The sequence below is a fragment of the Neofelis nebulosa genome, chromosome 6 (assembly GCF_028018385.1).
Source record: "Neofelis nebulosa isolate mNeoNeb1 chromosome 6, mNeoNeb1.pri, whole genome shotgun sequence".
Lineage (NCBI taxonomy): Eukaryota > Metazoa > Chordata > Mammalia > Carnivora > Felidae > Neofelis > Neofelis nebulosa.
In genome coordinates, this window is record NC_080787.1 from 100,937,805 (window position 1) to 100,960,939 (window position 23,135).

The 23,135-nt window shown below is 42.0% G+C and overlaps 1 protein-coding gene across 1 annotated transcript; it reads right to left on the reverse strand.

Annotated features, from left to right (window-relative positions):
• Window positions 1-260: 260 nt before the first annotated feature.
• Window positions 261-2,796, reverse strand: LOC131514645 (ferritin light chain-like). The gene has a single exon (XM_058734879.1). The coding sequence runs from the start codon at window positions 2,310-2,312 to the stop codon at window positions 1,758-1,760; it is 555 nt and encodes a 184-aa protein (XP_058590862.1). The 5' UTR covers window positions 2,313-2,796; the 3' UTR covers window positions 261-1,757.
• Between the last annotated feature and the right edge of the window lie 20,339 nt (window positions 2,797-23,135).

Here is a 23,135-nt window from a genome sequence, read left to right on the forward strand (position 1 = left end):
AGAGTATTTATCAGCACAAGCATGTGAAATTATGACCTGAGGCTCGAGAAAGAACTATGTGAAATATCACAGAGAATAATACCTGATGCTTGCATAGGGCTAACAGCAGTGTTCCCACCAGCCAGTCTAGAAAACCTCATCATTCACGCAGCATTTGCAGAATCCTCAGAAGAGTATAGCCTCAACAATGGGGAATGATTATTACCCTTGAACTAAATGCTATTCTAGTTTATTCTATAACCTCTTAAATGCAAGGCCCAAAAGGATCAAATGATTTCCAAGTAACTTAAGTGCATTTCAGAACAATGTTGAAGAATATTTACAAAAATTCAAAAATATCCATCACTCAACAAGGTAAAGTTCACAATGTCTGCCATCCAGTCAAGATTACTAGGTAAACAAAGAAAGCAAGAAAATATGCACCATTTTGCAGAGACAACAATTAATTGAAGCCAATCCAGACCTGGTATACACATTGGAATTAGCAGACAGTATTAAAATGATATTTTGTGTATTGCTGGAAGCCAAGCTATCCCAGCCTGATGTCAAGGACAGATGCTGCGAATGGACTGGGACTGCAAGGCGGCCCACTGACAGTGAAGCTTCTTGTCCTCCCGCTTTTATATAATTTGGCCTTAATAAAAGTACCTGGGGAATTGTCTGTTGGGGAACTGTCCTTGACAGGCCCCCTGGGAAACAAACCATTAGAAAAGAAAATAGGTTCCGCAAGGAAATTGTGCGGCCCTACATTTGACCCTTGCCATCCCCTATGGAGACTCCTCTATTTGAAGGAAGGATAGCCTCATACATTTGCAAGCCCAGGAGGGACACATGCATTTGAAAGCCCCACTCTGGCAACAAAGGAGTGTATCTATGGGCACAAGTTACTCCAACCCCTAGGCCCACTTGGCCCCCAGGAGGCATTCCAGATGATGGTTGAACCTAGTCGGTTAAAGTACAGAATGGTTCATTAGTTCCTAGGTGCATTGTCTCTCTGAGAATGTACTAGGCGTGGGTTCCTAAGGCCCTCTTGACCCCCGCCTGGCACCTCGGACCAAGGCGAACACTTTTGTTCCTCAAACCACAAATGGTTCGGGGAAACAACTAAGAGGTCATGTCCCTGTAACTGTTCCATTTGAGGTGTTGAGAGATAGATGACCTTTCATGAAAACAGCAAAGCAAACGCTCTATAGATTATAGATAAATGTAGATACATAATGAAAATAATGTAAGAAATTAATCAATAAGCAAAGGGCAGGAGGGAACATTATGAGAAAATAACCATGTTATTCCTTAAAGGGTGATTACACATAGGAACATTTTTAAAATTAGGTAATGCTAGAAAACATAGATGACGTATGCTACAAGGAAATTGCTAGCAAATATAATGGCACGTTTACCACAATAAAGCGGCCAATTCAACACACTGCTGTTGTCTGTGTCCATTTTTATTTTTGTTTTTTATTTTAGTTTTGTTTTATTTTCGCTCTTTTGCCAATGCTGTTCATCCTTTGGGAACCCCTGGACCCGCTTGCTGGAGCTGGACTCCGGCAGTGTATGTTCAAAAAGTCAAGTAGAGACATGGAAGATATTTAAAAAAAATTTTTTTCACCAGCTGCTGCAAAAAGCTTTGTTGTTTCCATTTGGTCCACAGCCACAGCTTAGGAGAGGGCTCCAGGATGGTTAAAAAGCTGCCCAGTGTTGTAGGGAGAGGCTCAGGCATAAGCCTGGAGCCAGAGGGATGCCAAAGGGGCCCCTCAAAGGCTGCTGGGCTCCAGAGACTCCTCGTTGTGGCTGAGGGTGAGCCTTTCGAAGAGATACTCACCCAGCCCAGCCTGGGAGCCAGCCAGCCTGCGGAGGTTAGTCAGAAGGTTGCGCATCTTCTCAATGAGTTGCACCTCCTCATCTAGGAAGTGGTTCTCCAGGAAGTCACAGAGATGCATGTCTGCATGGGCAGAACCCAAGGCATGCAGATTCAAAAGGGCCTGGTTCAGGTTCTTCTCCAGAAATAGGGCAGCTTCCAGGGCATCCTGAGTTTTACCCCACTCATCTTGGGATGGCTTCTGCATATCCTGGAAGAGAGCATGGCCACCACACTGGTTTTGCATCTTCAAGAGATGCTCAGCACCCTTGTGCTTCTCCTCAGCCAACTTGTAGAAGAAGTGGCTCACACCTTCCAGAGCCACATCCTCATGGTTGAAATAGAAGCCCAGAGAGAGGAAGGTGTAGGAGGCCCGCAGGTGCATGTTGACCAGGCAATTGGTGGCGGTCTCCAACTTAGTGGAATAATTCTGATTAATCCGGCAGCTCATTGTTGATCTGTAATAATGAGCTAAGCTCAAAATAGGGTGTTAGCTGATCTCAGAGGCAGAGGGTGGCTGAGAAGATGGCTCTGAAAGTTGGGACTAGAAAACATGTTGGAGGGTGGTCAGAGGCTGGTAGAAGAGGTGTCCCTGGGTCTGTTCCATCCAAATACTGTTGAAGCAAGAGGCAGATCCTTGGGACTGCCAGGTGTACTGACAGAAGATATTTTTAAAAGTCCAAATGTAGAGATTAAAGCTACAGTGTCTGAGGTAAAATATATGCCGGATGAGGTTAATAGCGGATTAGACATTGCAAATTAGTGAAATTGAAGAAAATGTTCAAAACGAAATACAGAGAGAAAAAAGAAATATAAAGTTGAACAGTACATCAGTGATCTGTGGGACAACTTAAAGCAGCTTTATATACAGATTATATTAATATGTAATAATTAATATACACATATTTATATAATATGAATATATTATATATTTGCATTATATATTAATTATATAATGATTAATATATAATAATTTGAGCCTCCACAGAATGAGAAGGGGAAGACATTTTGAGAAATATTTAGAAAAGTAAGAGCGGAACCTTTTTCAAAATTTGACGAAAACTGTAAACTGAGGTCTAAGGAACTTAAAAATCCGCAAGCACTAGAAACATGAAGAAAACTACTTCAAGGCACATCATAATCAAATTGCTGAAACTCAGTGATAAAGAGAATATCTTAGAAGCAGGAAAGGAAAAAAATACACATTATATAGAGAGGAAGAATTAAAATGAGAACAGATTTTTCATTGGCAGTAATACAGTGCAACATCACTTTAAAGTACTGGAAAACAAAGACAAAAACCTGTCAGCCTAGATTTCTATACTTAGCAAAAATATCTTTCACAAAACAAAACAAAATAAAATGTTTTCAGACAGAAAAGCTGAAAGAATTCATCACTGGAAGAACTGCACTACAGAGGCCCATTATTCTAGAGCTAAGTTAGTCCCACTACAAAAGCAGGCACTTTATCTAACAGGAGGCTTCTGTTCTGGCTGGTGGAAACACAAACCACCCCTAGCCCTGCATGAACTTTGAACGTTTGATTATCTTACTGTTTTTAGAGTGGTTTATTCCCAGGCCTTAGGGAGTTTCCTCTTGTATATGCTCAGATCAGTACTCAGCCAAAGACTCAAAGGGACTCCTGGGTAGCTCTCTGGAGTTCACCTCCCTTTACTCTGGTACTCTACACCTCAGATTCCCCCAAACTCTGATCTCTGTCTTTCACCTCAGCAAGATCATCAGGCTCTGTTTAGTTTCCTTCTTCTTGCCCTACAGCCTAGAAATTGCCTCCAGACAATGAGCTATAGTGCTGATAAATCTTTCCTTCTTTCTTTACCTTCTCTCAGGGATTACAATCTTGCACAACCTGTTGTCCAATGTCTAGACACTGTTGTTTCAAATAGGTTATCTGGTTTTCTAGTAGTTTATGATAGAAGGGAAATTCCTATAACATTTAATCCTTCATAGACTGTAGCAAAATTTTTTCAGGTTAATTTTAACTCTCCCAATTGTCACTGTGCTCATCACCTTTGGGATCCAATCCTTGCCAAGTAAAATGCAACTCCAGTCTATATTATGTGGGAAATTTGAGAGAAAAGATGTTTACTCTTCCTGGAGTAGGACCTGAATGAATGAGGGGTGGGAGGAAAGCAGAGAGAGAAGTCAGGATGTTACCCAGGTTTCTGACTTGGGTGTTGAAGAGATGGTGATGCCATTAAAACAACATGAGTAGAATTTGGGCAGGTTGACTTTGAAGAAGTTAATAGACAATACCTCAATCTTGGGAGAGAAATACGGGCTGGGCTGGAAAACCACATTTCACTGTTATTGTACAGGTAACAGTTCAAGCTTGGGGATAAGTGCAATTGGGAAAAGAGATTATACAAAGGAAAAGATAAGCAGGCCAAGGGCAGAATCCTGAGTAATGGCAACATCTGGAAAGATAAGATAAAAAGAAAGGCTTACAAGAAAGAGACTGACAAAGAGTTTTAGGAGAATTGGAAGAAAATCTGGAAGAGAGAGAAAAAGAATGATCAACTCTGTGAATGAAACAAAGATAGTACTGAAAATGGACCATTTGCTTTGGCAGTTATGAGTTTAGTGATCTTTGCAAGAGAAGTGTCAGTAGATGATGCCAGGCTGGAGTGGGTTTAGGAGTGAAAACATAGCCACCTGGGTGGCTGAGTCAGTTAAGCATCTGACTCTTGATTTTGGCTCAGGTCATGATCTCACAGTTCCTGAGATCAAGCCCTGTGTTGCGTTCCTCACTGACAACATGGAGCCTACTTGGGATTCTCTCTCTCCCTCTCTCTCTGCCCCACCCCTGCTCTCTCTCTCTCTCTCTCTCTCTCTCTCTCCCTCTCAAAATAAGTAAATAAACTTTTTTTTTAAAGAAGTGAAAAGATAGAGAAAGTGAAGATAATGAATGTAGACTCTGAAAATTGGAAGAGAAGGGAAGGAGAAACATATAATCACAGCTGCGAGAGATCAAGGATCTCAGGATAAATATATTTTTTTCATCTTTCTTTTTAATTAAAGAAAATTGGAGTTGTTCATAGCATAAGGGAGAAGGAATTGGAAAGAGAGAAGATTCATGATGAAGTCCCAGAGGAGACCAAAAGAGGAAGAAATCAAGCCCTCAAGGAGCCTGTGATGACTGCTTTCCTTACGGTGGAACAACATTTCGTAAGGAAAGTAATCATGGATATTCTCTTGTCCCTCCCCTTCCTACAACTCCTTGCCTACTCTCCAAAAAAATATGTATTATTTATACACTCTGTAAGTTTGGATTGTCACACATCAGGTTTCCTTAAGGCAGAATGGCTTCTATATCAAAGTGCAGAACCCAGCGCTCCCATTGTGTCCCTTTGAGGTCATTGCCTAGGGCATGGGATAAAAATCCAATTATCTGTTGTGAGTCAAAAAGTGTTTTGAGACCTGCTCAAATATAATGTATTCTGCCAAGGAAAGTCTCAAGAGCTCAGTCATTTAGTGATTCTTCACTGGGCATTGGACATTGCCATTCAGAAGGGCACTTCTCTGCCCTTGAGAAGTCCACTACCCAGTTATGGAGGGGACAGACACGGGCTAGACACTAAAATGTTGACACTAACCATGTGCACTAACCATGTGCACAATATGGTTGCTCTGGATAGAAGGGGATCTCCAAAAGTGTGGGTGGGTTAGGAAAGGATTCTCAGAGAGGCAGGGCTTGAGCTGGTCCCGGAAAGGGCTTTACAGAGTGGGACTTCATGTGAACAAATGCATAGAGTTTGCGTTATGTTATGTGTTAAATGTGGTGCATGTAAAAGGCAGTCATGCATCCTATCTGACCATGGCTGAGGGTTCAGAAGTGAGAAGAAGTAATACAGGAACTGTGGTTGGGCCATTTCTCAAGATGACAGCAGAAGGCAAGGCCGACAACAGTTACTAAAAGCACTTTTACTCCTGACACCAGTAAGTAAAAACAATGTATTGGGTAAGTGTTGTCCAGCATCTCTTGGAAAGAAACCACTAAGTGATGTTTTTATAGGTATCTCAATTTGCCCATGGAGGCAAGAACTGGGCTTTAAGGAAAGTGAAATCCTTTAAAAATGGACATTTTAGAGCCTATTACTTTTTGTGTCAGATGGCTGCTGGGATGAAAAAATTGGGGGGCGGGAGTTATGGAAATGCTCTATGTCTTGATTGTGGTGTTTACATGGGGGCAAACATTTGTCAAAACCCATTGATTACACTATATGTTAACTAACTAGAATTTAAATAAAAATTTGGAAAAAAAAAACATTGAATCTCACACTTAAGTGGGTGTGTCTTATTGTGTGCAAAGTATGCCGCAAAAAAGTTTATTTTTAAAAAACAATTTACACAATAAAAAATACCAGAGTGAATCTATAAATTAATGAGTACATACATATAATACATACATCCCTGCTCCTGGGCTTCCTTCCTTCCAGCTAAGCAATACCATTTTGGAAATAGTGTAGGACTTTTAGGGAGCAGGCAAGAAAAGAAAAAGATTCTGAGTTACTAAAGTGACTGGAAACAAAATTTTCCAATTAACTATTCTGATTATTAACCAGAAGTGTGGATTTACATAATTAATGATCCCAGAGGTTTTTATGACTTTCATTTTTCTTTTGCCCTTAAACATGTTCTTCAGTAAGCCAATCATGGGAATGCACTGTGGGTGGCGAGTGGCATAAATTACTGGGTGTAATTACCTCCCTAGACATCGTATTAGGGCACAGATACACTTAAGCTGGCATTTTAGACTCTCTCTTTTCCAGCCTATAAGTACATGTGTTTGCCATGTTATTTAAGAATATCCAATTCTGCTATAAAAGAAAGAAAAACAGCTAAGATAGATAAAATGCACAAAAATCGTTCAGCATAGGTGGAAAGTAAATGAGTAGCTTATGAGAGATAAAACTCCTAGGATCTATCAAGTGCAGATGAGTGAGCAAATAGACTATGAAACAGCTAGAATTCATATGACGTGCTAGGTATTAGGTAGTAAGTGAACTGATAGCCTGTAAGATATGCTGTATGTTTAAAAGGACAGAACAACAAGAGTGCTACTTATAGATAAAAAGGGATGACAAGACCTGTCATAGAGTATGGATCATGTTACATCTAGGCTGATAATTACAAAATCATCCATCTTCCAGTGATCTCAGTTTTATTCTTTATGACCCCATGTACGCTCCGCCACTCTGCCCCAGAAATGCAAATAAAACCCACAGCAAACTAGTCGAAGGGGTATGTGGTAGTTCCAGGCATGCTCTTTCTGCTGACCTACCCTAACTTGTCCAACCTCAACATGATCCACCTAACTACAACATAAGCAGAGAAAGGTAGTTTTCCTTCCATGCTGCTCGCCCCCTAACAAAAGGGTTTTAACTCACCCCATCCATGTCCCCCTGCTTCTCATCCTGTGTATGTTTTTAAGTTTTATTTATTTTTTTGATGTTTATTTATTTATTTTGAAAAAGAGAGAGGGTGTGCACAAGTAGGGAAGGCAGGGAGAGAGGGAGAGAGAAAGAGAGAGAGAATCCCAAGTAAGTTTCATACTGCCAACACAGAGCCTGATACAGGGCTCAAACTCACGAACTATAAGATCATGACCCGAGGTGAAATCAAGAGTCAGATGCTTAACCGACCTCAACCACTCAGGCGCCCTATGGGGGGGTGAGGGGTGGGAAGAGCACGAGTTGGGGGGGAGGGGTGGGAAGAGCACTAGTGGGGGAGGGAGAGAGAGAGAGAGAGAGAGAGAGAGAGAGAGAGAGAGAGAATCCCAAGCAGCCTCTGTGCGCTGTCAGCACAGAGCCCGATTCAGGGCTACAACTCACGAACTGTGAGATCATGACCCGAGCTGAAATCAAGAGTCAGATGCTTGACCAGCTGAGCTACACAGGTGTCCCCCTATCCTGTGTTTTAAATAGATTCAATAAATCTTTTGATCTGAGTAGCTTAACTTGTTCCATGAGCCTTTCTGTTCCACGACCTGTGAGAAATCTTTCCTGGGAGTGAACTTGAAGGCTGCCATTCCTTGCAAACCACCTTATTCAGGGGACAGTGAAAGCAGTCCTAAGTCCATTTGATATTTTAAAACATATTTAAGGTGCAAATAAAATTTTATTCCTGAGTTTCCAAACCAAATCAGTGTTTATCCATCAAGTCACTTCATCACATGCCCTGCCAGGTAACATGAGTGCTTATGAGGTTACAGAGAGAGGGTGGATGAACCAAAACTTTTTGTACAAGGACAGGTAAGGGGGAAGACAGATTTGGAGAAAGAGGCACATCTCTCCATGATTCCCATTCATTCACTGAGTTAATAAACACTTAATGAAAGCCCACCAATGAAAGCCTATCACCTTACTGTGGTAGGGTTAGAGTGATAAATATGACAGTGTCCCACTCTCTGGGAGCACGCTTTCTCCAGAAGCCCCAGATGCAGGGGATCTGAATAAGTAAGCCTAGTACAAAAGAGGGAAAGAGAGCTGCTCAGGGGAGAGAGAGAGAGAGAGAGAGAGAGAGAGAGAGAGAGTATGAAAAAGAAACCAGACTACACAGAGGATGTGTCATTTTAGAGTTATTGAAGGACGAATAGGAGTTTGCGCGGTGGACAGATGACCACACTTTGGCCGTCCAGTAGAAGAGATTAGCGTGAACAAAGACTCAGGCATGTGAAAGAATGTGAGGGTGAAACATGGAGGAGCTGGGTGCGAATGGAACACAGAATATAGAAAGAGAGAGGCACGTGATGACACTGAGAGGTGGGCCAAATGGAGTCCTAGGATGAAAAACCCAAAGTCTTTGTCCTAAGCCATGCTTCCAGTTTCTCTAAATAAATAATAATATTTTAAAATTGGCAGTCACCTTTCATTCCTCTCCCCTCCCCCTCTCCTTCCATCCATACCACCTGCAAGTCCTCCTGTTGGCTCTACCTTCAAAAACATCCAGTGTAGCTACTTCTCACCACCTGCATGATCCACCCTGGTCCAAGTACCTGCCATCTCTCTGTTGGATTGCTGCAATAAGCCTCTGAACAGGTCTCCCTACTTCCATCTTTATCCAGCCCTCCCCAGTCCTCTACTCAACACAGCAGCCAGGGGGATCTTTTAAAAACTGAAGTTTAGGGGCACCTGGGTGGCTCAATCGGTTCAGTGTCCGACTTTGGCTCACGTCAGGATCTCACAGTTTGTGGGTTCGAGCCCAGCTTTGGCCCTGTGCTGAGAGGTCAGAGTCTGGAGCCTGCTTCGGATTCTGTGTCTCCCTCTCTCTCTGCCCCTCCCCCGCTCATGCTCTGTCTGTCTCTCTTTCAAAAATAAACATTAAAAAAAAACCCTGAAGTTAAATCAAAACTCTCCTTGGCTGAAAATCCTTCAAAGCTCTCCTTCTCACTCAGAGTAAAATCCAAAGTTTTCCTAATGTCCACAAAGTCCAACATTATCTACCCCCTACCTCCTACTTCACCCTCGTTCTGTTCAACCACACCAGCCTGCCCCTTCATACCCCAAGACCTCCTTCACTGTTGTCCCCTCTGCCTGGGGACCTCTTCCTTCAGGTTTTCCACTTGGCTTGTTCCCTCGCTTGGCCACCACCTGCTCAGTCACCTTTGTGCAGAAGGCTTTCCTGACTGAACCAGGATAGCACCTTCCCTTCCCTCATTCCTGACCCCATCTCTTGTTTTCTTTTTCCTGTAGCCCTTATCACCATCTGACATATTATATTCTCATTTATTATTGCTTATCTCCCCACTGGAGTGTCGGCTCCACGTGTACAGGATTTTGGAGAGTTTTGTTCCCTGCCGAATCCCCAGCTCCCAACACAGTGGATGGCACCCAGTGCAGTCTCTGTAAATATTTAGGGAAGGAATGATGGAACGAAGAACAGTGGAAGGATTTTAAGCAGAGGAGTGACTATATTTATGTCTTAGAAAGATCCATTTCAAGGAGGCTGGGACTGAAGCAGGGAGACGGGCCAGAGGTATTTAACATCTTGCCACAGAGGACTGGATTCTAGAGACAGTGATAAAAAGAATAGCGATCAAAAGAGTGCTTACAGACTAAGAACAAGCAATAAAGAATAAATTCCATCTGACCCAGCAAATAGTAAGAATTCACTATAGGCAAAGGATCACGGGAGGGAGGATGAGGGCAGAGATGAGACAGACTGTGCCAAGAGGGTGATAGTGAGTCAAGGGCACAAGAGAAGGTGGTGCACGTGCTGGGAGAGCAGAAGAGGAACATATTTGGTTTCCATCAGTGAAAGAAATTAAAGATGTCATGGAGGAGGGACTATTTAAGCTGGGTCTGGAAAAATGGTTAGAATTTCAAAGGCAAAGACTGGAAAGGGCAGTGAAATGATAGAATTTGAGTTTCTCCATTTCTAACCACCCCTTACCTTTTGATGGATTTGCTAACGATTTGAGAAATAGTACTTTCTCTACCCCCTAAGATAAAATTTTAAACAAGAGGCTAAGGGACACAGAAAAGCAGAAAAGAAGAGTCAGAATTATTCACTACCCGGATAATTTAGTCCAGAACAAGTGAACCACGCCATTAAGATCTTAAGAAAACATGGACAAAATCACTTCCCTGTTCAGAGGCATCACAAAGGGAAGAACAACAACAAATCACCCAAGCGAATAACTCTGCTGACTCCTGGACTCGGACCTGAGAGAACAATTTTCTGCCAGCGTGATATTGTTTTACAGGCAAGTTAAGATCCTTTGTAAGCAGGATTCCTATGTAAGGGCTGACAGTCATGCTGGCTTATAGAGCTTGCCTATGTGTTTAATAAAACTGTCAGATTAAGCCAGGCCTCGCTGCAGTATATTATTAATACAAATTCTTAACTGTCAATTAGTTAACTGGCTAGCAAAAAGAAGCTGGTTTATACGATTGTTGTTAATGAATACAATGCTTTGTTCTCCAGCAAAACATCCGTGGTGGATATGTAATTAGAAGAAGGGCCCCCTTCTCCCCTCCCCATGGGAGAACATGTACAGCTGAATAAAGGAGCTGATTATACCTGTGAGGGGTCAAAGTCTGTGGGTCTGTGGCTTATGGTATTATGACAGATTACAAAACCACTCCATTATGCTAGTCAATCTGTTTCCAAGCACCTAGCAGGGAGCTGGCTGGGCACTAGTTGCTCTGAAACAAGATTCTCATTGGTTTTCTTCCCAAGGTCTTATGACAGGTCAGCTGTTGTTGACGCCACCCGACTGCTCACGTGTCAGAGGCTTCCCATCCGACTTCTGCCTCTGTCACTGCCTGGCTCTCCTCTGAGAGTCAGCCTGTGCCTCAGGCCACAACCGGCTCCCGAGAAGAGCTTAAGTGGATTTGAAACCCATGGGCAGCCCCATTATTTGTGCTAATGACATAGAAAAGGAAGCAGAACACTTAAACCCCAGCGTGGCCCTTGTTTCTGACTCTCCCTCTCTCCTATCCTCGGCCCATTGCCCCTCATTTTCTCTTCCACTATTTCCCTTGTTCTTCATCCCATCCTTTCTCCCATTGGCGTATGCCTTCTTAGAAGACGTGTTTAGAGAGGAGAGCAACTAGAGACCTGTCTCCTCTAAAAGCCTTTGTTTTGAAGTTCGTTGTCACATGTATCTACAAAACTATTTCAAACTCAAGAGGGTGAAAGATAATTTGATACTTGCCTGACACTCCAGAGTGGTTTTAAAGGAAAATCAATTTTACTCCCTCAGCAGAATAATAATTACTCTGGGGGCGTTTGCATAGCTCATTTGGTGAAGCATCCACCTCTTGATTTCAGCTCAGGTCATGATCACACGGTTCACGAGTTTGAGCCCCACATTGGGCTCTGCGCTGACAGTGCAGAACCTGCTTGGGATTCTCTCCTCCCTCTCTCTCTGACCCTCCCCCCCACACTCCCTCTCTCTCTCAAAATAAATAAACTTTAAAAAAAAGGATAATAATTATTCTTAAAAGTTTTCCTCCCTTATGCTTGCACTTTTCCAGTAGTGCCCTGCCATTGGCTACACGTTATGTGGGGGAAGAAAGGGGGTCTTTATTCCCACCAACTCCAGCCTTCCTGCCTGTTTCTGCACCCGTCCAAACAGCCCAGGGTTTGCAAAGGGAAACTCACTGGGGGATGTGATGTGTCAAATCGTAATATTTACAAGACTTAACGAGCAGGAATAAAATCAAAATTTTCCAAGTAGGAATATCTGAAAGAAAAAAATTATGAAAATCACATACACAGGGGCTGGGAGGAATGGAACTGCTTCTCTGAGATGGAGGAAGAGTTTGGCTTCCCTGGGAAGCCAGCATTCACTGCTGCCCATTCACTGGGGAAGTCACACCCCTTGGAAGATATAGCTGCTTTTCATCAATGAATACTTTTTGGGTGACTGTTAAGGGCTGAAAACACCTATGCGAAGGCAAGAGATGAGAGAAATCTGGACAGACCTAGGGGATAAATGGTATCACCCAGAAAGCCTCTGCAGTTATCAAAAGGAAAGCAGAAGCTGAGTCCCATTAAGGGTCTCATGTCAGTTACATCTGCAATTTATTGTTTAGTGTTACTTTTACCCCATGTCTTCTAGGTATCCTTAGAGCTCCTACCACATTCTTTAATGATTCTATCAGTACAATGCTGTTGGTCTGCACCCTTTTTGTAAAAAGACTGCCTGGGTCTATATGGTTTTTACCTGGCATACATAAGATGTTCTTTGACATGAGCAGAGAAGGGAAATTGGGAAGAGATCCATTATAGGTGAAAAATGGAAGAACTGAATCCTGCAATATTTGAAACAATGGCCTGTAGTGTAGTGCAAGGAACATGGGTTCTGACATTAGAAAAACCTGGATTTGGACAGTGTGGAGCCTGCTTGGCATTGTCTCTCTCCCTCTCTCTCACTGCCCTTACCCCGCTCATGCATTCACTCTCTCTTTCAAAATAAATAAATAAACATTAAAAAAAAAAACCTGGATTTGATTTATGGCTTTCACTTACTAGTTATGTGACCCTGAACAAGTTACTGAATTTTCCTGGGTCTCAGTGACATCATAGGTAAAAATGAGTGTAACATAATTGGAACTACCTGGGGAGAAAAACTGTAAAAAATGCCCAGAGCAAGGTCTAGCATATAATAGGAGCTTAGTAATGGGTAGGTTTTAAAAAATTATTACTGGTTTTGAAACGTTGGACACTTTGGTAGAATCCAAACTGTCCTAGGCTTCAAAGGGTGAAGGATTCAGGAACCATTTCAGTACCTTATATCATAGAACAACACTGCTGAGACAGCTTCGTGTGCTAAGAAAACCCTGTGGTCTAGGCAATTTACAAACAATAAAGCCCCTTCTGTCTTCCCCCTGTTAGACTACAAGATCTTTCAGGAAAGGGCTGGAGGTTCCTCATCTCTGTGTCCCCAGAACCTACCATTAATAGGTGCATCATACCTCCCAGTACTGCTTGGGCATTTTCTCAGTGAGGAATTTAAACTGCTATGTGACAGGAAACATTACAAGGGACTGTCAGAGTACAGCCCTGGTTTAGGAAAAGTTCCAGTTAGAAGCAATTGCCTTAGGCTGATGAGTCTGTGTGTCTTACTTCTGACACTGATGTTCTTGGATAGCCCATTGCTATTGGAACAATAATCCACAATCCTCCAGCTTGTTTTATTCATTAATTCATATATTCAACAAATATTCATTATCTACAACATGCCAGGTGCTATCTGAGCTGCTGGGGATACTTAGGGTGAGCAAGACAAGCAGATTCCTCTGGAGCTGACCTCCTTAGGGGAGGGGAATAGGCACAGACAACAAACAGTAAAAAATTAAGTCAATAATGTCAGATTATGGTAGGTGCGATGAGGGAAACACATAGGATGATGGGCTGGAGACAGACGGGATAGAGGCAGTGCCTCCTATAGGTTAAGCGTTCAGAAAGGCTTCCCTTGGGATGAGGAACCAGTCCTAAGAAGGGAGAGCATTCCAGGTCAAGGGAACAGGTGAGGGCGGGGGCAGGGCCTCCAAGCAGAGAACTGCAGGTGGAATTCAAGGAGTAGAATGGAAGATAGCTGGGCTGGAGCAGGTGAATGAGAGGAGAGTGCTCAGCCAGGAGCCTGGGAGAAGCAGATGAGGTCGGTCCGTGAGGACCATGCAGGCTAGAGAAAGTGAGGGGTGTAGGCTGACCACGTGGTTCTTACGATTCTCTTCCAGAATGTTTGGTGGATACTTTCCATTTGTGTACACTCTGGCACTGCTGCAAGATACCAAGGGGACAATCTGGATCGCTACAAACCCCATTATGCTATGAGCAATTACCCTTAAGTCAGTCTCTGTCAACCCCTTTGAGCCGCAGGTCCTATATTCTCCAGCTATGCTTAGAGACTGAATTGAAAGCAGCCCTCCCTAGGAATATTTCTGTGGAGTGTAATCTATTTGATGTTTCATTTTTATTTCAACTTTAATTTTTACAGTGTACCTAAATAAAGAGACCCTTGAATGGGTGCCTTTCGAGCATCTGAGAATGTAGAAGAAGACAAATAGTGAACCAAATCCAAGAAAAGAAAGTGAAAAAACTAGTGAGGCATGGGAGGGAGTTCTAAGCCTCTTGAATTCATCCAGGGCTGAGGGTTCCCATTGTTCAATAGAGTGTGATTAGAAGGACGTTATCAGAGCTTTGTACTTTAGAAATACTGGGCAGCTAATCAGTTAACTGGAGAAACAAGTCAGAAATCTGATGATAAATTTATATTCAAAGTATTTTTATTTTCTAGTTTAATTGGGATTTCTTCTTTTATTCTTAAAAAAATTTTTTTTAATGTTTATCTATGTTTGAGAGAGAAACAGAGTGTGAGCAGAGAAGGGGCAGAGAGGGAGACACAGAATGGGAAGCAGGCTCCAGGCTCTGAGCTGTCAGCACAGAACCTGACGCCGGGCTTGAACCCAGTAACCACGAGGTCATGACCTGAGCCGAAGTCGGACGCTTAATCAACTGAGCCACCCAGGTGCCCCTCTCTTTTATTCTTTCACATGGGTTTAGCTCTTTAACTGGGAAAATTAATATTTTGAAAGCACAAATGCATGTATCATATTGTAACTTTTTTTTTCCCCCAAATAAAAGAAAGAGCAATTTTTTTCCTGCAAGCACTGGAAGTCTTCTTTCTCCTTGTTACTCTGAGAGAGACAAGGCAGCACCGAGTTTAAGGCCATAAGTCAAAGACTTAGTTTCCAATTGCTGTGGGCAAACCATTCCAATTCTCTGAGCCTCGGTTTTCCCTGCGGGGGATGTTACACCAGATACTCTAGGAGTCTGTGATTTTAGAAAGCGAGGAGATGTTTCAGAGAGAGGATGAAGGAAATATGACAAGAAGAGACAGACAATACGAAAAATAAGGTTTTTATGTTTTTTATTTAAAAAAATTGTTTTTTCTTAGCATTTATTCATTTTTGAGAGACAGAGACAGAGTGTGAGTGGGAGGGGCAGACAGAGAGGGAAACACAGAATCCGAAGCAGGCTCCAGGTTCAGAGCTGTCAGCACAGAACCTGATGCAGGGCTTGAACTCATAAACCGTGAGATCATGACCTGAGCCGAGGTTGGATGCTTAACCGACTGAGCCACCCAAGTGCCCCTAAAGTAAGGTTTTTAAAGAACAAGAGTTTGGATATGTATTGTAGTCAACCTGCTCCCAGTTAAACTTCAGAAATGCTAAATTAACTTTTCTGGGCATTTTCTCTTTTCTCCTCTGCATCTGCTGGTAGGAGTGCAAATGGGCACCAAGGCACATTGGAGAAAGGCAGGAGCTGCAGGAACAGGGATGGTAATTATAATTAGCCTGCAAGCCATCCCAATGTGATCTTAACTTTCCCTCCTCACATGGCAACCGGACCCCGAAGTCCAAAAGGTTAAAAGGGATCTTTACGCTGTGCGGGCGCTCCCGCATACCAATAATCTTAATTCAAAGGCATACCAATTGTTTAATTTACCCAGAATCGTCTCTTAAGTACACTTTGCCATGTGCTTCATCAAGGATTTCAACACGATGAAAAAACACCAAAGATTACTCTGATAGGTAAAGCTTTGAAAAATTTCTTGGTTCTAAATCGAGTCTTATATTTTACTGTCTAAACTGATTAGGATTCATTTCAGGCCAATTTATCGTTCAAAATATATCTCTGGGTTTTTGTTTTGTTTTATTTTCTTTTGTTTAAGTATCCAGAGAGAAGACCTAGGGAAAGAACGCTCTCATTGAGCACACTAAATAGAATTCACAACCTCACCTCCAGCCTTGTCTCCAGTGGCTTAGAAGATAGTGTCACTTAGATTCATTCTCTCTCAACAAACCAGGCCCTTAACTCATATGGGAGGAGGCAGGTGAGTAAACAGTAATTATAGCACTCAGTGAAGGGAGGGTGAAATGCATTGGAGGACCTTGCAGGGGACGTGTGAAGGTGGCTTGAACTAGGTGGTGGCAGTGGAAAGGGAGAGACTTTAGATACATGTTGGGGGAAAAGCGACAAGAAAGGGCAATGCACTGTGTAAGAAACATAGGGGGAAGGGTGTGTTTCTAGTCTAAGTGTGTGAACTACTGAGATGGAAAATCAGGAATTCTGTTTAGGACGTGGTATTTGATAATTAATAACTCCTAAATTAAGTTATAACTCCTCCAAGGGATATGTGCATTTTAAAGAAAAAAGTTCTCAAGAATTAAAAAGGGTGAAGCTAGCTAAAGTGGTAGATGGGCAGGAAGTTGGGTTGTCATTTTTGGCTTTGGGTTTTTTTTTTTTGTTGCATTTGTTTTTAATTGAAATATAATTGGCATATATATGTAACGATTCAATATTTGTATTTTTGTGAAATTTACCACGATAAATCTAGTTAAATAAAACTGGTCTCCACACAGGTACAAAGAATTTTATTTCTTGTGATGACAACTTTAAGACCTACTCCTAGCACCTTCCAAATCGACAGTGCCATTTTATTAACTATAACCACCATGCTGCACCTTACATCCCCAGGAATTATTTAAGGGTTGTCATTTTGGAATCAAGGACTATCTATTCTGCCTATGGATAAGACTAGTTGGGGCATAATGACCACATTTTATGGAGATGAGCACAGGATCTAGGAGAAAGAGTTCTTTAAAAATTTTTGTTGTTGTTGTTCTGGTGCTAGGAACGTGAAGTTTGGTAGAGAATTTTCCCTGAGCTGCTCCTGAGTATATCTTGACCCAAAAGCCTAGGTCACCCACAGTGGCTTGTGAGGAAGTGACCACCACTCCCTTCCCAAAGCACCACCTCACCTCTAGCCCCCAAACCCATCCACCTTGAGGGAGGGAACAGCTTAAGCTTCCAAAGAGCTGCCAGTCTCTCTGTCCCTGGAAAAGGAGCTCAATTCATCTTAAAATCAGGGAAAAGGAGAAGCTGGAATTGGTAGAATTTCATATTCACAAAGGAGGACAAGGAAGAGAAAGAGACTAAACTGTCTGAAGCCAGGTTTTCTGATCCGATTCTCAGAACCCCCGCTCTCCTCCAAAGTTATCCAAGCCCAGTTGTTCCTAAATACTTGCAAAAAATTACAACCCTCACTTCAAAAGAATTTGTACATAAAAAAGTTCTTAACTTTTTTTTCCCCTGCACATATGAATACCTAGCATTCACTTAGCATTTAGAAGTTTTGAGTGGGGGCACCTGGCTGGCCCAGGAGGTGGAACATGTGATGCCTGATCTTGGGGTGGTGAGTTCAAGCTCCACGTTGGACATAGAGATTACTTAAACAAATAAAGTGACTCAAAAAAATAAAAATAAAATAAACTTCTAAGTTACAACACCAGCCCTGAAGAAGGTTTTTATCGGTCTCTACTTATTTTACTGAAGTTAGAATATGCAGCCACTAAGTAAACTTGGTTCTGGTTATATTATCTACAAGATCAGTTAATCTAAAAGGAAATCATCATGCTTTTTTTTTTTTTTTTTTTTTTTTTTTTAATTTTTTTATTTTTGGGACAGAGAGAGACAGAGCATGAACGGGGGAGGGGCAGAGAGAGAGGGAGACACAGAATCCGAAACAGGCTCCAGGCTCCGAGCCATCAGCCCAGAGCCTGACGCGGGGCTCGAACTCACGGACCGCGAGATCGTGACCTGGCTGAAGTCGGACGCTTAACCGACTGCGCCACCCAGGCGCCCCCGGTCATCATGCTTTTATAGTCAGCTTTGCTTTTCATATACAATTTAAGCAGCCAAAGAGACAATAACCACTCTATTTAAAAGGATATACAATTGTAAATTTTAAAGAAAATGGAATTACCTATGTACAATTCAGTTCCAGTGTCCATTATCTTTAACAGTTAGCAATCCCTGGTTGTCTTACCTGGGACCTGCCTAGTTCCTGGCCAGGGCCCTAGACCACCTCACTGGCATTGTCATTAGATCAAAAACTCTGTAAGATCCGGCCCATTTCTGTCTGGGTCACTGCTGGAGCCCCAGTGCCTGGCATACTGCCTGCCTCATCTTAGGGAAACAGAAATATATCTCTCCAGTGAATGAATGAGTGGACACAATCCAGCACCAGGACTTTAGGATAAACTGAATCTGGTTGGATTATTTCTGAAGTAGCTGGAAGGCTGTAGAATTTAAGGGGTAAATGTGAATCGAAGCCGAGGGATGGGAGCCAAACACCAGAGGAGTATCAAATGTACTTTGTTTTGGTTTTTCCCCTAAGGGATTTTTACGAGGCCAAAAATAAGAGGTAAAAGGGAAGTTCAGAAGATCAGGAACTTCTCAGAAACTCAGGTGTGAACAGGGCAAAAAACAAAGCAAGGGTCCCAGATGTCATTCTTGCTGGTGCTAGTCGGTCATGTGACATACAGGCAGGTCCTCCAGTTTAAAGATTAGACTTGATCCCCAGAGAAACTTCCTTGAAACCAAACCCTTCCTGGGATTGCTTAAAAATTTCAAAATAATTTGATAACAAAAATCTTTGCAGTGAATTACACTGTAGTTGGAGGAACCTCAGCTCAAGGTCACATTCCCCAAAACATAGTTTTAAATTTTTCTTAATGACTTACATGGGGGATTAATAGGGTTTTGTGGAAGGGAAGAAAAAGGGGTGAGAAAAACAAATGTTAAGCAGATTTCTTTCTCGTAGCAATTCTCAGAGCCTTGAATATGTTAATGTGCATTATGACTCTCCAAAAGAATGTGTGTGTGTGTGTGTGTGTGTGTGTGTGTGTGTCTGTGTGTGTGTGTGTAGCATCTCTTAAGACTAGAATTTTGCACAGCACTTTTTTGGAAAATACTGATTTATTGAGTAATCCCACCTTCCTCTTAAGCACTCTTGTGCTAAAACAAATTCCCCATCAATGTCAATGCTTTTCGCTCCAGAGGTCTTCATTTTCTTTTTGTGGGGCATGGTAAAAGCCCAAATGAAAGCTTAAAGACCTGAAATATATAATTTTCAGTAAGAAAGAAATATGTTTTCTTTTAAGTTTTGGTATTCTGCCTGTTGAAGCCAGAACTGGTATTTTTCCTTTTTCATATACAAACCAGCCCTTTAGTGACCAACACAAACAGAAAAATATGACAAAAGTACTTTGTGCAAGAACACAAAGTTAGAAAAGCAATTTATAAAAATATAACTTTAGTTTATTTTTTGAGAGAGAGATAGCATGCCCATGTGCACGTGCTCGAATCAGGGAGGGGCAGAGGGAGGGAGAGAGAATCCCAAGCAGGATCCACACCCAGTGCAAGCCCCATACGGGGCTTGATTTCGCCAACAGTGAGATCATGACCTGAGCCTAGATCAAGAGTTGGATGCTTAACCAACTGAGCCACCCAAGCGCCCCCAAATATATAACTTAAGGAAATACTTTTAAAATGAAACTTAACCAGGGTCCCTGGGTGGCTCACTCAGGTAAGCGTCTGACTCTTGATCTCGGCTCAGGTCATGATCTTACCAGTCTGTGAGATCGAGTGTGGCATCGGGCTCTGTGCTGACAGTGCAGAGGTTGCTTGGGATTCTCTCTCTCCCTCTCTCTCTCTCTGCCTTTCCCTGCCTCAAAATAAATAAACTTAAAAAAAATAAAATAAAATTTAGCCACAAAAAACTGAGATACATGTGATTTCATCATATATTAGAAAAGTAGAATTACTCATTATTTTCATAATTCCTAAGAGTACCATTTTATAATTTGCCTCAGGATTTCATTTTATTTTCTAGTGGCCCCAAAGTTGGCAATATCTGCCTATAAAAGCCTTGATTTGGACTGTGTAGGCTGCTGATTTCTTTTCAGACGTTTTCTCATGAAAAGAAGATTGCATCCAAGTTTGGCAGCATCAGGCTTCCCAGAGGCTTATATGATCAGAACTTACTTTTCCCTTCTCTTTGCAAACCAACTTTTTTCTTAGCTAGTAAGTATAAAACATGCTTTTTCATAGCATATATATAAAGCATATATATATATATATATAAAGCATATATACAAAGAATAAATTCTTTATTCTTCATTTCACCCCCAATATTTTCTCACAAGTGTCCTGCCCCTTTCTTACTTCCTTTTAACAGAAAATTTGTGAATAATAAGACATAAACATAACTGATAGTGGAATGGGCCTTGTCATCATTTGTCATTTAAGAAGTGTCTACTGCGGTTTGCAACAAACTTTTGGTGCCTATTGAGAAAATATTCATGGATTTTCAAAAAAACAAATGACTACACTAGGCCCGAGTAAGAAATATGTGTTAATCATCAAAACAGCTTCTTATTTGACCATCATCTGCTTCTATACTCTGACACGTGCTTCTCCTACCTATGGCAGGAAGGAGTTCAGTAGTAAAGGCTGAGACTGTCCTAAAAGCTAGCTGGAGAGGCCACAGGGAGGAAGAGAGAACAAGACAGGCCTGCAAGATGAAACTGCCCGCACTATCCAGCAGATTCTCTGCTGCAGGGTTATTCTTGCAAAACACAGTCAAAAAATGAAGGGTCCTGAGTTCTGAGAGTTGCCCTTGATCCTGTGGGCTTTGTCCCTAGAGGAATTGCCCAAAGAGTCCATTTTTTATAAAAGTCTGAATGATGGCTGGATTACAGAGCTGTTGTGGCTCAGAGATGGACTGTGCTGTGATTATAATTCCCCTGCTTGCCTTCAAGATTCATTCTCCATCCCTCCCAGCCCTGCTTCATGCCCAAGGAGATTCACCCTTTCAGATGAAAAGGCGAGGAGAGAGTGGTCAGGCCTCATTCTCTGCCATCACCACTTAGGAGCTGTGTCTCCGTTGGTAGCTATGATGTTCCACACCTGTGGCTCCCCTTAGGTGGCCCATCTTTCATGCTCTAGCTCTCACCAGGTTCCAATATCAATTTTCCTCCCCTTCGCCCCATCAGCCCTAAGGGAAATAATGGCTTCCTTCGAGTGCCAGACTCAAAATCCCTTGTTCATTTCCTCAATTTTGTCCCTACCTCTCAAGCCTCTTCGTTCAAGTTTCAGTTGGTGATTGCTGTTTCCTGTGGGGAACCTGACTGATAAACCAACTGCCACTCATTTGCATTAAAAGAGATCTCGAGTTAACAAAAATAGATTTTCTTCACAACTTCAGAGTATTGCTTAGGAATATGGGTTTTGAAGTCATACAGATCTGTTCTTATTAATTGTATGATTCTAGGTGTGCTTCACCTTTCTAAATATCAGTTTTCTCATCCAGAAAATGGAGCTAAAAACGGTGTTTAACACATCAGATTGTTGTTAGGATTAAATCAGATAAGTTGGTAAAATAGCACAGTGCTTAAAACATCGAAGACTGTCAGTAAGATGGAGCTCTTCTTTTTATTATTACTTATCTTTGAGTTTATTTCAATTTTCAAACTATCTAAGAATGCATCTTTATATATGAATTGTTCTGTGTTTCTTATTTGTGAAACGAAAGCCAATTACAGAATGTTATTGTTGTTTTACCAGTATGGACAATGGATGCTCAAGGGATTTGTACTGGTAGATTAAGAACCAACAGCAGAGAAAGAAAGGAGTTCAAAGCCTTGCCATTGGTTACTTTTAGGAAGTAGCATTGCTCTTACCAACTCCCCCCAAAACAGATACCTAGCTTTTCACTCTTTTCATACCAGCCTATCACACATTTACCCCGTTCTGGGCAATATGACACATGATCTTGTCCTTTAGTGCAAAACAGAATTCCTCTTTTCATCTGTTCACCTGAAATGTACTGAATCAGCTGGTGTTGGTTTAACTGTGAATGACCTAAAACTCAAAATAATAGTAGTGTAAGCAAGATGTTTATTCTTCCTTCACATAAAATCCGAGTGGGTAGTCCTGAGTTGGTAGGGGACTCCATCATGTCAAGGACTCAGGCTTATCGCTCTGCTGTGCATGGCCCTTGTCCCTTCTTTCAAGATGGAGCTCCAGCCATTACAGCCATATTCCAAGCAGCAGGATGGAGGAAAAGAAGAAAGATAAAGGACCTTGTGAAATAATAGAAAATATATATATTGGCCTCTGTTTCCCAGTTCCTGCCACAGTCCTCCTAAAACCCTTATAATTTCCTAAATGATAAGAGCAGTAGGAACTCTCATTCCTAATCTTTGGTCTTTGACCCTAGTTCTAGACACACAGCTCCTAAATTCCTTGGAATTTCCGGGATGTGTCATTTATTCTAGTGAGATGGGGCCTGGTGACCAGAAAGATCAAGCCATAATTAGAAGCTTGGAACTTTTAATCCCACCCTCTATTCTCTGGGAAGTTTTATAAAGTGGCTGGAGATTGAGTTAATAACCAATCATAGCTAAGTGATGAAGCCTTCATAAAAATCCCCAACATATGGGGGATTCAGAGTTTCTGGGTTGGTAAACACATCCACATGAGGGGAGAGTGATGTACCCCAACTCCACAGAGACAGAAGCTCCTGCACTTAGGACTCTTCTGGACCTCTCCCATGTATTTCTTCATCTGGCTGTTCATCTGTAATCTTTATCAAATTCTTAATTATATAACAAGCTGATAAATGTATGTTTCCCTGAGTTCTTTAAGTCACTGTAGCAAATTATCAAACCCAAAAAGAGGGTCATGGGAACCCCAATTATAGCCAGTCAGAAGTATAGGGGACAACAGAGGACTTGTGATTGGCATCTGAAATGAGAGGTCGGGGGCAGTTTCGTGGGACTAAGTTTTTAACCTGGGGGATCTGACACTAACTCCAAGTAGCTTGTGTCAGAACTGAGTAAAATTGTAGGACACCCAGCTGGTACCAGGGAATTGCTCAATATGCAGAAAACCC